Consider the following 11,844-nt stretch of genomic DNA (forward strand, 5'->3'; position numbering starts at 1 on the left):
AATAGAAAAAAAAAAAAAAAAAAAAAAATAGAGAAAAAAGATGACATCATATTATGAACATTATATAAAATATATTATGTATTCGTCAATTTATATTCTTGACTTAATAAGCTAATTGTGTATCAGGACTCAAACTCAATTTCATAATAATTTTATTGAATTGATTTAAAAATATACATATTCATAATATTAATCAATTTCATAATAATTTCATTAGATTAATTTAAAGAAGAAATCAGTAACGAAATCAGATTGGAAACTCAATCACGAATGCCTTCCATATTCTTACACATGGTACCTGCGCTATTTATTGACGGCTTATGCCTAAATTAAAATAATATATCTAAGTTAATTTAGGTTGATATGTATATATATATTTTTGAAAATTAATTTAGGTTTGATATTTGCGTTTAAATTAAAATACTTGATAAACAGTAATTTTGGCATTAATTAATTGATTTTTAACTTTTTTTTTTACTGTAATAATCAACTAACGAAAGAAGTGTTTGGCAAAGTTAATTAAGGAAGGTTTAGGCTTAATCAAGGCTAACATGGTTGTCGGATCATTTAACTCATATTTTTAATTAGAAAAGAGGTTTTCCATAAGTTGTCAAATTGATTTGGAATTTGTGTAGTGTGTACCCGTTCCAACTTAGACTTTCTATGTGGAGGTGTGTGTGGGGTTCTCTCTCCTGGCTTTTCTCCAGAAGCTACACTAGTTTCTGTTTGTCCACTTCGTCTTCAAGTGAACCAGGCAATCGATCCCCTGAAAATGTCAAAATAATAAAGAATGTGTTGGTAGAAGATTGATTCCATAAAAGAAAAGGTAACCGAATTGTTCTGATTATCTCTACACATATATGCGCGCATATACATATATATATAGAGAGAGAGAGAAGGGGAGGCGACCCTTTAATCTTCTCTCTCTAAAAGTACAGACAGTAGCAAAGCATCTTATTTTTAGTCTCGCGCTTCATTTGAGGAACTGTAAGCATCCCCATATACTAATGTGGCCAAAATAGTTGGGTTTTAGTGTATGTTGCCTATGAACAACAAAATTGTAGTGTTTGGGTGGGGACTAAGGGCATTTATCTTGGTTGTGATTCAATTTTGACATATAGTTTTCACTTTTTGTTTCTAATTATTGATACTTTTTTACCCAATTATCTGCTTCTTTCTTGTGCTCCACTAGATTTCTGTTCTTGTGAATCATATAGGCTTCAAAATAAGTCACAATTTTCCTTTTTTTCTCGACTTTGGTTTGGAGGCTGTATGGTTTTGATTCAATTGATCAGTTGGAAGACTTTGATTTTAGCATGTGTTCTGTCGTACAGATTAGTGGGTATAGGGCAGGCCGTGAGGTTGCCCTATTGTGGCCTGGAGGTCACGGATTCGAGTCAGGAAACAGCCTCTCCGAATGCGGAGGTAAGGTTGTGTGCACTGCTAGCCCTCCCCAGACCCTGCACTGGCTGGAGCCTCGTGCACTGGGCTACCTTCTTGGGTTCACCTTGTTTGTATATCATCAAACATCTGCTTCTGTTTGGAATGCCATACGGCTTCTATCAGCCAAAGTTTGGTTTAGTTGTCTCTCTGTTCTTCTCTGATATTTGGAGTTCTTTCCCAAACTTTTACCTCCTATTGTTTACATGCTAATGGCTTTAGTGATTAAAGTAAATCCAATGCAGTTATTCATTTATCCTTCCAAGATAAAGTTTTGGAAATAATTTGTCATATAATTGTGAAATAGAATCAACAATGTGGCGCAAATAGAAATAACATTGGGTTTCTTAACAGAATTGTCAAACCATACTTGGGAAGGTCATGACTGACAATACAACCGCCCTTAGTTATTGGCTAAACTGGAGGTTCCTCCTCTGTGCAATATGGGTCTTAGCAGCCATGGTAGCATCAGCATTTTTAATATGGAAATATGAAGGTTTCAACAAATCAAGTAATGGAAGAAGAGATAATCAGAGAGAAACTGCAGGGTCTTCATACAAGGATGAAGCTTGGAAGACATGTTTGAGAACAATCCATCCCGCTTGGTTACTTGCTTATAGAATAACTGCTTTCAGTGTGCTTTTAGCATTACTCATCGCAAATGTTGTTGTTGATGGAGGCGGCATATTTTATTATTATACTCAGTAAGGCATCTATTATCTTGATTTTTCATCTTTATTCTCATAATGGCTCCAATGTAACGTGGACGTAGTGAGGTTTGGACGATTATTTTTATTTTTAGTTTGAGAAGCCCAAATTTGGCAATTTGTTGAGAGTTGTTTTTTAGATAAATGATTTCTTTTGGCTATGCATTCTATATATCAATGTAAATTTTTTTATTTTTTATTTTGTTATGCATACCTTTTTTTTCATAAGATGTTGTCGTAGTCTCCACAATAATTTATTATTGTCTCCACAAATTCTAGTTTTCTTGGTTACACAGTTTAAACTTTGAACCTTCCCTAAGAACATTTTGACTAATTTGAAAATAATTCTTGGCTAGGTAGGCTTCTTTCTGACTCTTGCTTAAACTGTTTTTTTATTTAATTGTCATTCATGTTCTGAGCATTCTATAAGAAGTTAGAATCTTCCATTTTACTTTCAACTAAACCTATAATGTGAAGACTTTGAAATCCTTCCATTAGAAGAAGAACATGACATGAAAAAATGGTTGATCACGAAAAATAAGGATCAAATGTTGCCCACTTTGCTGACATTTTTTTTTTGGGGTGCTGAACAGGTGGACATTTGCATTGGTGACAATATATTTTGGGGTATTTCTTCCATCCCTAAACGCTCCTACATAGATTTGTTTATGTGTGTGTGGGTGTGTGTATTTGGTTAAATTTGGTAGACATGGAAATTTAATGAACCTCTTTAATTTTCAACTTTTTGGAACTTTAAGAAGAAGGGCCTATATAGTAATTGTATATGTTTGTTCAGATAATTAATAGAATAAAATTTTCCACCGATATAAAAATGAAAATGTAAGTGTCATTGATTCAATTGTTCAAAATTTCTTTTAATTTAAATTTTGTGTTAATGTCAATTTTTGACTTAGGAATGTTCATTGTTATGTAAATATGGTGCTTATGTTCTCACTTCTCAATTCCAATTTGTAGCTTGGATCTTCATTATCCATTTATGGATGTTGCCAAAATTGCAATGAAGTTGGTGGTGATAGGGTTGATCGAGTGGATTTAGATGCAGAGCGAGGCACTTACGTGGCTCCCACTTTTGGGGAAAATGAAAATATGCCCACCGTGTCCAAAATCTTGAATACCCATGAAGAACCTCATGTTCGTAAACCTGCCAGCATATGGGGCTATACCTTTCAAATTACTTTCCAGGTAAGTGCTCTCCATCAATTCTGTTTCTTCCCTGAGCTAATTTACAGAAACTTGTAACTATACAAAATAGTATCCAAGATTCCCATTCAGTTGTCATCTATTGATTCTCTAGATCGTGCTTAGAATGCAACAGTATCATTTCTCGGTTCTTGGTCCATTATCTTGGAGAAATCAGTTATTTAATAATATAATATCTGATTTCTTATATAATCTCGCGGCTCAAACCTATGACCCACAGAGTTGAACTGCTAGCCTAGCGATCTGTCTCTACACGGATCTACATACAGTTTGGGTTTCAAACATTGAGTAAGAACTTTGTTTTTATTCCCACTATTGAAAATATGATTGTTAGGGAGGAAGTAATGTTAAAATTACTGTGTCACCATTTGTGTTCAAATATAACAGTTTGAATTGTTTGAGCATATCCGTTTATGATTTTACCTCCAAACCGAAGTGGAAACAACAGTTAGTCCTGGCATAACATTATAAATAAACGATGGACATCAATGGGCCAAAGACATTTGATATAAACCCGCATAGAGAAATACTAGCAGGGAATCAGGGATATGATGCTCAATCTTAACCTGGCTAGCTTTTAATCAAGATGTATGGAAAGTTGGAAACCAAGCATGCATGGTCAGTGGTGGACCAGAAATGTCTTGGAGTCCTCTATTGGAGATGAATTGAGACTAAGGCTACTAAGCACTTACTTAGTGGAAGTGCTTGTAGAACGCAAACATGCCTGTGATATGTGAGTCATAAGCTTAACATTAACCACGTTGGTTCGCTGTTTATGCTGTCCTTCTTTATATAAACAATGATACCTTGTGCTTATTCATCCTGATTGATATTTGTCTTTTAATTTTTAACTAAAAAAACTTGATTTGTTTGAGCTAAATTTCTTATTCTATTTATTTTTCATTTTGTGAGGGCATTGGTGCACCGTTAAGGTTGCTCCATTGTGACTTGGAGGTCATGGGTTAGAAATGGGAATGTGGACTTAAGGCTGCATACACCTGATCCTCTCTTGGCCATGCAGTGGTGGGAGCCTCGTGCACTAGGCTAACCCATTTTTAAATTTTCATTTTCTAGATATTGGGCTAATAATAGGCTCTCAAACTTATTTTGTCATTAAGAAGTGAATTTGTACAAATTATTTTGCAATCCCTATTTTGTTTTGTGTCACCCATTCCTCCAATATTACCAATCAGATGTCTCCTATTTATGAAAAAAAAATAAAAAAAATTAGATGTCTCCTAGTCATGAAAAAGTAGCAGTTTTATAGAACTTACCAAATTTCCTCTACTCACTTCAATTCTAAGAAGCACGGGACTCGGATACGGGACACGACACTGAGAGAAGTGGAAAGGAGATGGAGAGAGATCATGTGTGGTGAGGAGTGTGCACTATTGCATCTTACCCGGGTAGATTTGGTGTGAGGGCTATGATGGTTTATTCCTACTAGCTGAAACACTCATATTGCATGCGAGAGATTAGCTACAAAATAAACTACCTTATTATGAAGAATCTATTCTTTGATGACCAGTTGTTTTAGTTAGCATAGTTGGAATATAAGAATTGTGACATTTACAAGAAACATACTTCTAACTTCTTTTTTTTTTTTTTTTGATAAGTAAAAATTGTATAAAAAACGCTCAAAAGGGGAGCGCATCCCAAAGGAACAACAAGAGGCAAAAACCTTTAAGCCTTTAAAGAGGCCAAAAAATCAACTATGTCCTCAATAGATTTATAATCTCTACCTGAAACCCAACAAAAAAGAGTGGAAACAATGGAGAATTTCAGAACAGAAATAGGTAACTCTTTTCCCTCAAAATATCTCATGTTTCTCTCAAGCCAAATGCACCACCAAATGCAAAGAGGCGTAGCCCTCCAAGCGTCTCGAGTGTGAGACCCCACAGAACAGCCTTTCCAAGCCTCAATCAAACCTCTGGACGAGCCAGGCATAACCCACAAAAAACCAAACAAGCCTAGCATCAAATCCCAACATTCCTTGGCCAAAGGACAATGTAAAAGAAGATGATCCACTGACTCTTCATCCCGACGGCACATATAGCACCGATTAACCACCACCTGATTCCGTCTTCACAAATTATCTTGAGTCAAAATCTTTCCCAAAATAGAGGTCCAAGCAAAAAAGGCCACCTTAAGAGGAGCCTTAGAACGCCAAACTGCCTTCCACGGGAAAGGACCTTCAGGCTCTTGAGTGAGACACCTGAAGAAAGACCGCACTTCAAAGCGGCCCTGAGCATTGGGAGCCCAAATCCAAACATTAGAATCACCGACCATAACACCCTGCCGATACAGCACTTCCAGGAGACGGATGGCATCGTCAACTTCCCAATCCTGAAACAGACGCCTGAATCGAGCATCCCAAACCAATCTTCCATTATCAAGATGATAACAGTTGATCACCCTGGCCTGCCTATCCGAAACAATCCTGAACAGTCGAGGGAAAGCAAGAGCTAAAGGGATGTCCCCACACCAGACATCCTCCGAAAAACTAATCCGCCTACCATCTCTGAGACGAAACCGGACATGATTGGAAAAATCAACCCAGCCCTGTCGAATAAACTTCCAAACCCCCACACCCTTAGGACCACGCACCTCAAGAGAGCACCACCCTCCTCTACTCTCCCCAAATCTACTCATCACGACCCTCCTCCAAAGCCAATGCCTTTCCATAACCATTTCCCAAGGAGAGCTTTATTGAAATGCACCAATCTTCTAAGCCCCAACCCTCCATTCCGGATCGGCCTACAAACTTGCTCCCTCACCCCCCCCCCCCCCCCCCCCCCCCCCCAAACAAAAAATTGCGCTGTAAACGCTCAATCTTCTCCGCCACCGAGGAAGGAATTTGGAACAGAGAAATAAAATAGGTGGGAAGACAAGAAAGGGTACTCTTAATCAGAGTTACCCGCCCCCCTTTGGACAAATACTGCTTCTTCCACCCCGCCAACCGCTTCTCAAACCTATCCACGACTGGATCCCAAACCCTCTTTGTGAAGTGCTCATCACCTATTCACTGATAACTTGAGTAAATTAATTTAATTTTATAATTGGTCGGAAATGGGAACACTGGTCAAATAACTATAAAGATATCTGATTAGTGGACTACCGAACTCATTTCAATTACGAAAATGTTATGATGAGGGTGCTCTCACTTGAGCTTGCTTCCTTATTCATTGGATCATGTGTCAAGTGTTAGGTGATGTCATGCACTCCATCCAATGGATGAGGGCGCGAGCTCATCGTGAGAGTTCCCTCATCGTAGCATTGCTCTTTTAGTTATTATGTTTGTAATCATGAATATTTTTATTAAAATTCTCATAATATTTTTACATATTTATATTAATTTTAAAGTTAAGTTGACTAGTGTTACAAATTTGAAGTTAACTTTAAAATGATTTAATGTTATTCACATTGACAATCGAAGATGTTTTTTAACTTTAATCCATGTCATTGGCATGAAACTCGATGAAGTAAAATAGTTATTAAAACGTGAAATGTCCAAAAAAGAGGCAAAAGACCCTTCAAAAATATAATTCAATCAAAAAATGTTGCAAGTTATTCTTACATGAGAATAAACCCGACAAAGATATCTTAAATGCCCATTCATATATAAAAATCTTATGCAAGAGCTACATTGTTGTATCAAGTGCCATTCCATCAATCGCCATCTTGGGTCCTCAATCTTTACCCCACTTCTCTTCACGAAGCCATCATTAACATTACCATATACACCATTACTAATGTCAACCTTAACATTAGGAGAAATTATTATGATCTAGGACCATCTAATTTCTACCATTAACATCAGGAGAAATTATTATGGTCTAGGACCATCTAATTTTTCAACCTTAACATGGGTTTTGATTGGACTAAACCACCAAGTAGGTTTTGGTCCAGGACCATTAAATAATTTCTCTAACATCAGACAAAGCTATTCTTATATCCGCGTGGCCAAAAATATAGCGACCATATTTCTCCATGATCATAGGCCATTAGAGCATTGCACTCAAATCCTAGGGGGGAGAAGAGAGAGAGAGAGTCTTTTTCTAGAGCCTCCTTGTCTTCGTTCACACTTTCACTTTGTACACCCTACAACAATGTTCTAGTGTCACATTCTTTTTTTTTGATAAATAAAATTTTTTTTAAAAACGCTCAAAAGGGGAGTGGATCCCAAGAAAAAAACAAAAGACCACAAAGGCCTCAAGCCTTCAAGGAGGCCAAAAAGTCAACAATCTCCTCCAACAATCTATGATCTCTCCCTGAAACCCAACAAACAAGAGTGGAAAGAATCGAGAATTTAAGCACCGAAATCGACATCGCCTTTCCTTCAAAATATCTCATATTCCTTTCAAGCCAAATACACCACCACACACAAAGTAGCGTAGCCCTCCACACATCTTGACTGTGGGGGCAACCTCTCCACCCCTCAGTCAACCCTCTAGCAGATCCTGGCATAACCCAAGAAAACCCAAATAAGTTAATCATCAAATCCCAACACTCTCTAGCCAAAGAGCAATGGATGAGAAGATGATCCACTGATTCCTCATCACGAAGACACATATAACAACGATTGACCACCACTTGGCTTCTCCTTCTCAAATTATTCTGGGTTAAGATCCTACCTAGAACCGAAGTCCACACAAAGAAAGCCACCTTGAGAGGAGCCTCAATCAACCCTCTAGTGTCACATTCTTGCACCTCAGCTTCAGTATCAATTAGGTATTAGGGGTAATATCAAATCAGCATTTCTTAAACAGGAGCTTAAAATTATTTCACAGTTCGGTTTTTAGAACTAGGATTTCTTATTTTAGGTTTTTATTTAAAAGGAATACTTGTACGGAATACTTTAGAGTGGAGAATTTTTTGGAGTTTTTAATATTTTTCAGAAAAAGTGTATCATTTGGACAACCAGGCTTGAAAGGAATGGAACTTTTAAAGCATATCAACATCCAATCACAATGATACATTAGCCAATTAAAAGTCTTATTCTAATATACATTTATTAGAATGGTTGAGTTCATTAAGAGAAATTTAATTAAGGGAAGTCCACAAAAACAAAACATACATCAAACATATTTAAGAGTTAGAGAATAATTTTATACGCCATTAGAAGTGGTCCAATTCTTTCATTTTCATTGTTGATTTTTGTGACTAATCAAGAGTGAACAATATGAAGGCTCCTATTTATCGACTTAAGCTAATATATTCAGGGTACCATGTCAAGGTTCTGTCTTTTAGCTTTAAAAAATGTAATTGCGATAATAAAGTACAAGAAAGTCGCTCCCAAGTACCAATCCTCTTCAAGCCTCTTCTGCTTGGGAGTTGGCTTATGTAGTCAACCCTTAGGTCGGGAGTTCGAGGATTGGTGAAGAGAGAAAAGAGAAACTCGCTCCCAAGTAAATTGTCAGAATATAATTATTACTGAGTAATTATTTATTAATATTGTTTTTCGTGAGTGACAGTTTTTTTTATTGCTTTTAGTAAAATAAAAATTGTTAAATTTTTTGTTAAACATCTTGCATCAGATATTTATAGTATACCAGATATTGGCATGGTATCACTTACTCTGTTTTAATTAGCTTGAATTGAAAAGTAGATTGTGAACCAAAAATGTTATCAATCAATTGAGAAAAATTGCACTATAACTTGTCAAATTCAATAGCGGCCTTAATTGGATAATAATGTATTCTTGTAAATTTAATTGTGCAAAAATAACATAGCACTATATCTGTAGTTTGAGTATTGTCATCTAATTTTTATTTTTTTTCCAATTATCAACGTATAGATATTTCAGAAGTATCCTGTTGAGATTTCTTTTTCATTTCTTTTCTTCTCCTCCTGTGAAAAGATGTGTGCAGGTGCCATGGTGCTCACTGATAGCGTCTTTTGGTTCGTGATCTATCCATTTCTCACTGACAGAGATTTCAAATTGAATTTTGTAAGTTTGAGCCCTCTATTAGTGGCATATTTTTATTATTATTTTAATGACGGGTTCTAGTACCACTTGTATATAAGGAGCCTCTCACTTGAATACACATTTACAAATGTGAACTGAAAAGGCCCCCAGCCATGAACTTGTTTTGACTTGAAAGAAGAATGGGAATCATTGTCGAGGTTGAACAACTACAATTAACACTGAAATAAACTATTGCATTTGAATTATTCAATTCCTCTGCATGATAAAAAAAGGGAAACATTTGAAGATGCCTTTATAAATGAAGAGTTTCCTGTGACTAATGATAATAATAAGTCTTGTTTCTTTCAGCAACTCAAGTGGAGACCAATCCTCTTTTCATCCCATTGTGTGATATTTTTCTGTATGAATAATAAAAAGCAGAAATTTGGCAAAATGATCCTGGAGAGCATATTTGGAAATTATTGACAAAGTTCAGTGCAGTTAGTTATAAATCCCTGTCTTGAATTGCCGTATCATTATTTAATGGTCATTAATTGACCCCTCTCAGAATGTAGTAAGTTAGATGCTGAACATATACATAGACACAAGCATCCATGAATGCATCATTCATATTTCATGCTAACATTCATGCACATAAAAAATTTATACAACAAAACGTACAATGATTTACATCTGCTTTTATTTATTTATTTGTTGATCGGGTTGAGGAAATGTTCTTTAATTGCAGCTGATGGTGATTATGCATTCAATCAACGTTGTTTTCCTCCTCGGTGAAGTTATTTTGAATTGCTTGGTATGTTACAGTCTCATAATGTTTCAAAACCAATTTATTTTTGATATTTTATCCATGACCACCAAAAGTTTTCTGCTCCCAGCGGTTCCCTTTCTTCCGAGTAGCGTATTTTGTTTTATGGACAGTTATATACGTCATTTTCCAATGGATCACCCATGCTTTTATTTCACTGTGGTATGTTGGATTCCAATTATTTTACCCCCCCCTTTTTTTTTTAGTCTTTTTAAGCCATTGACAAAATTTAGTTTCAATTCATGATAATAATTTCTTGTTGCAGGTGGCCATACGCATTTTTTGACTTGTCATCCCCATATGCTCCCCTGTGGTATGTATTTATGTCATATGCATGTATATTTTCCTTAATAATAATAATTACTAGTATTATAGGTCCTTTTATTATTGTTGCTATCGTCACATGTATCTAATCCAATCCATTAGCTCTGTTTGAGATCAATATCCAACATAAACAAACAAGAAACTATTAGCAAAAAAAATCGTTTTGGGGATAGTGAACATCATTCTTTTAGAACTTTAAAAAGATTTCTTAATTAATATTAATATTAATATTAAAATATATATAAATTATAAAATTTAAATTTGTATATCAAAATGAGTTCCTTAATAATAATATTATATATGTTTCAATTAGTTATTTACTTTAAAAAGACTTCTTACTTTAAAAACTGACTTATTTAAATTATATATATATATATGATAGGAACTCAAAATATGATTAGAAACTTTTTTAAAAAATAAAATAAATATATTATAGAAACTCAAAGTCTCTTTGTACTTTTAATATTATAATATATATATTCTTTTTGGTAGTTTATCTATTCTATAAAAAGTGGAGTCAGTTAAAAGAGTTGATGGCTACTGTTTTTGGAATTTATTATGGGAGAGAATTCTACCTAATAAAGTAATAGTAATATTTGTTGTAGTGAATGAGTTTAATCATGTTCTGTTGACATTAAAAATTTATAGGTATTTGGCAATTGGATTGCTGCATCTCCCATGCTACGGCTTTTTCGCTCTGATAGTAAAGATGAAGCAATTTTGGTTTTCGAGATCATTCCCGAATTCCTATCGAAGCATGAGGTGAGAAAGTTAATTGGCAAAGCACCAGAGACAAGTTAAGCACTGGTGCCAACTCCATTTCCTCTCTTATCTCACCTACAGTAATTCAAGCTTCTTTTCTTAGAGGGGATTCCACAGGTAGTCCAACTGTAAAAAAAAACTGGGTAGTTATCGAGTAGAGATATATTTTTTCTTCTCTTGATATTATTTCTGGGAGAACTGATGATGCTATAGAAAATGAACCTTTCGATGAGGGAATAATCGGTATACAATTTGTTGCATGATGATGATGCATGGTTTATTCCTAGGATAATGAACTAAACATTGGTGTTCTTCCTTGCAAATGCAATTTTGTTCTACAATGTTGCGTTTGGAAGAACCGGGAAAAAATGAGTTCAAACTTTAAAATAAATTTTCTTCAATTCCAATCCCGGGCTCCATTTTGGTACTTCCAGCATCATGTTTTTCTTATGTGTTGTCTTCGTAATTATTTTTTTTCTTTTCACTTTTTTCTCCTTAAGCAGCATTATTTGCCGTCGACTCCTGAACCCAAATTCAAATGTGTTATGTGATTACTAAAAATAGTAGAAAAGATATCTAGGAAGAAAAAAAGAGAATGAAGCCTCAAAATTCAATGATCAATGCCAAAGCTTGAAGAATGGGATAGATAGGTTGGT

The 11,844-nt window shown here is 35.3% G+C and overlaps 1 protein-coding gene across 3 annotated transcripts; it reads left to right on the top strand.

Annotated features, from left to right (window-relative positions):
- Window positions 1-623: 623 nt before the first annotated feature.
- Window positions 624-11,489, top strand: LOC132303087 (uncharacterized). Of its 3 annotated transcripts, none has more exons than XM_059800166.1 (9): window positions 624-826; window positions 1,795-2,144; window positions 2,741-2,774; window positions 3,123-3,350; window positions 9,229-9,318; window positions 10,025-10,090; window positions 10,173-10,264; window positions 10,368-10,415; window positions 11,075-11,489. In XM_059800166.1, the coding sequence occupies exons 2-9, from the start codon at window positions 1,822-1,824 to the stop codon at window positions 11,190-11,192; spliced, it is 999 nt and encodes a 332-aa protein (XP_059656149.1). In that variant the 5' UTR covers window positions 624-826; window positions 1,795-1,821; the 3' UTR covers window positions 11,193-11,489. The 3 variants fall into 3 exon arrangements, with proteins under 3 accessions (XP_059656149.1, XP_059656150.1, XP_059656148.1); XM_059800167.1 differs by lacking the exon at window positions 624-826 and adding an exon at window positions 846-987; XM_059800165.1 differs by lacking the exon at window positions 624-826 and adding an exon at window positions 1,258-1,425.
- Window positions 11,490-11,844: the final 355 nt, after the last annotated feature.

The sequence above is a fragment of the Cornus florida genome, unplaced genomic scaffold, assembly GCF_030987335.1.
Source record: "Cornus florida cultivar Cherokee Brave unplaced genomic scaffold, ASM3098733v1 CherokeeBrave_3.0.0_Hap2_Chr04, whole genome shotgun sequence".
NCBI lineage: Eukaryota > Viridiplantae > Streptophyta > Magnoliopsida > Cornales > Cornaceae > Cornus > Cornus florida.

Bases quoted from the DNA above. Each gene is read 5' to 3' on its own strand.
- LOC132303087 (XM_059800165.1), top strand. From the start codon at position 1,273: ATGGTTTTGATTCAATTGATCAGTTGGAAGACTTTGATTTTAGCATGT. The intron at 10,091-10,172 runs GTATGTTACAGT...TTCTGCTCCCAG, and splicing joins AAGTTATTTTGAATTGCTTG to CGGTTCCCTTTCTTCCGAGT. The intron at 10,416-11,074 runs GTATGTATTTAT...AAAAATTTATAG, and splicing joins TCCCCATATGCTCCCCTGTG to GTATTTGGCAATTGGATTGC.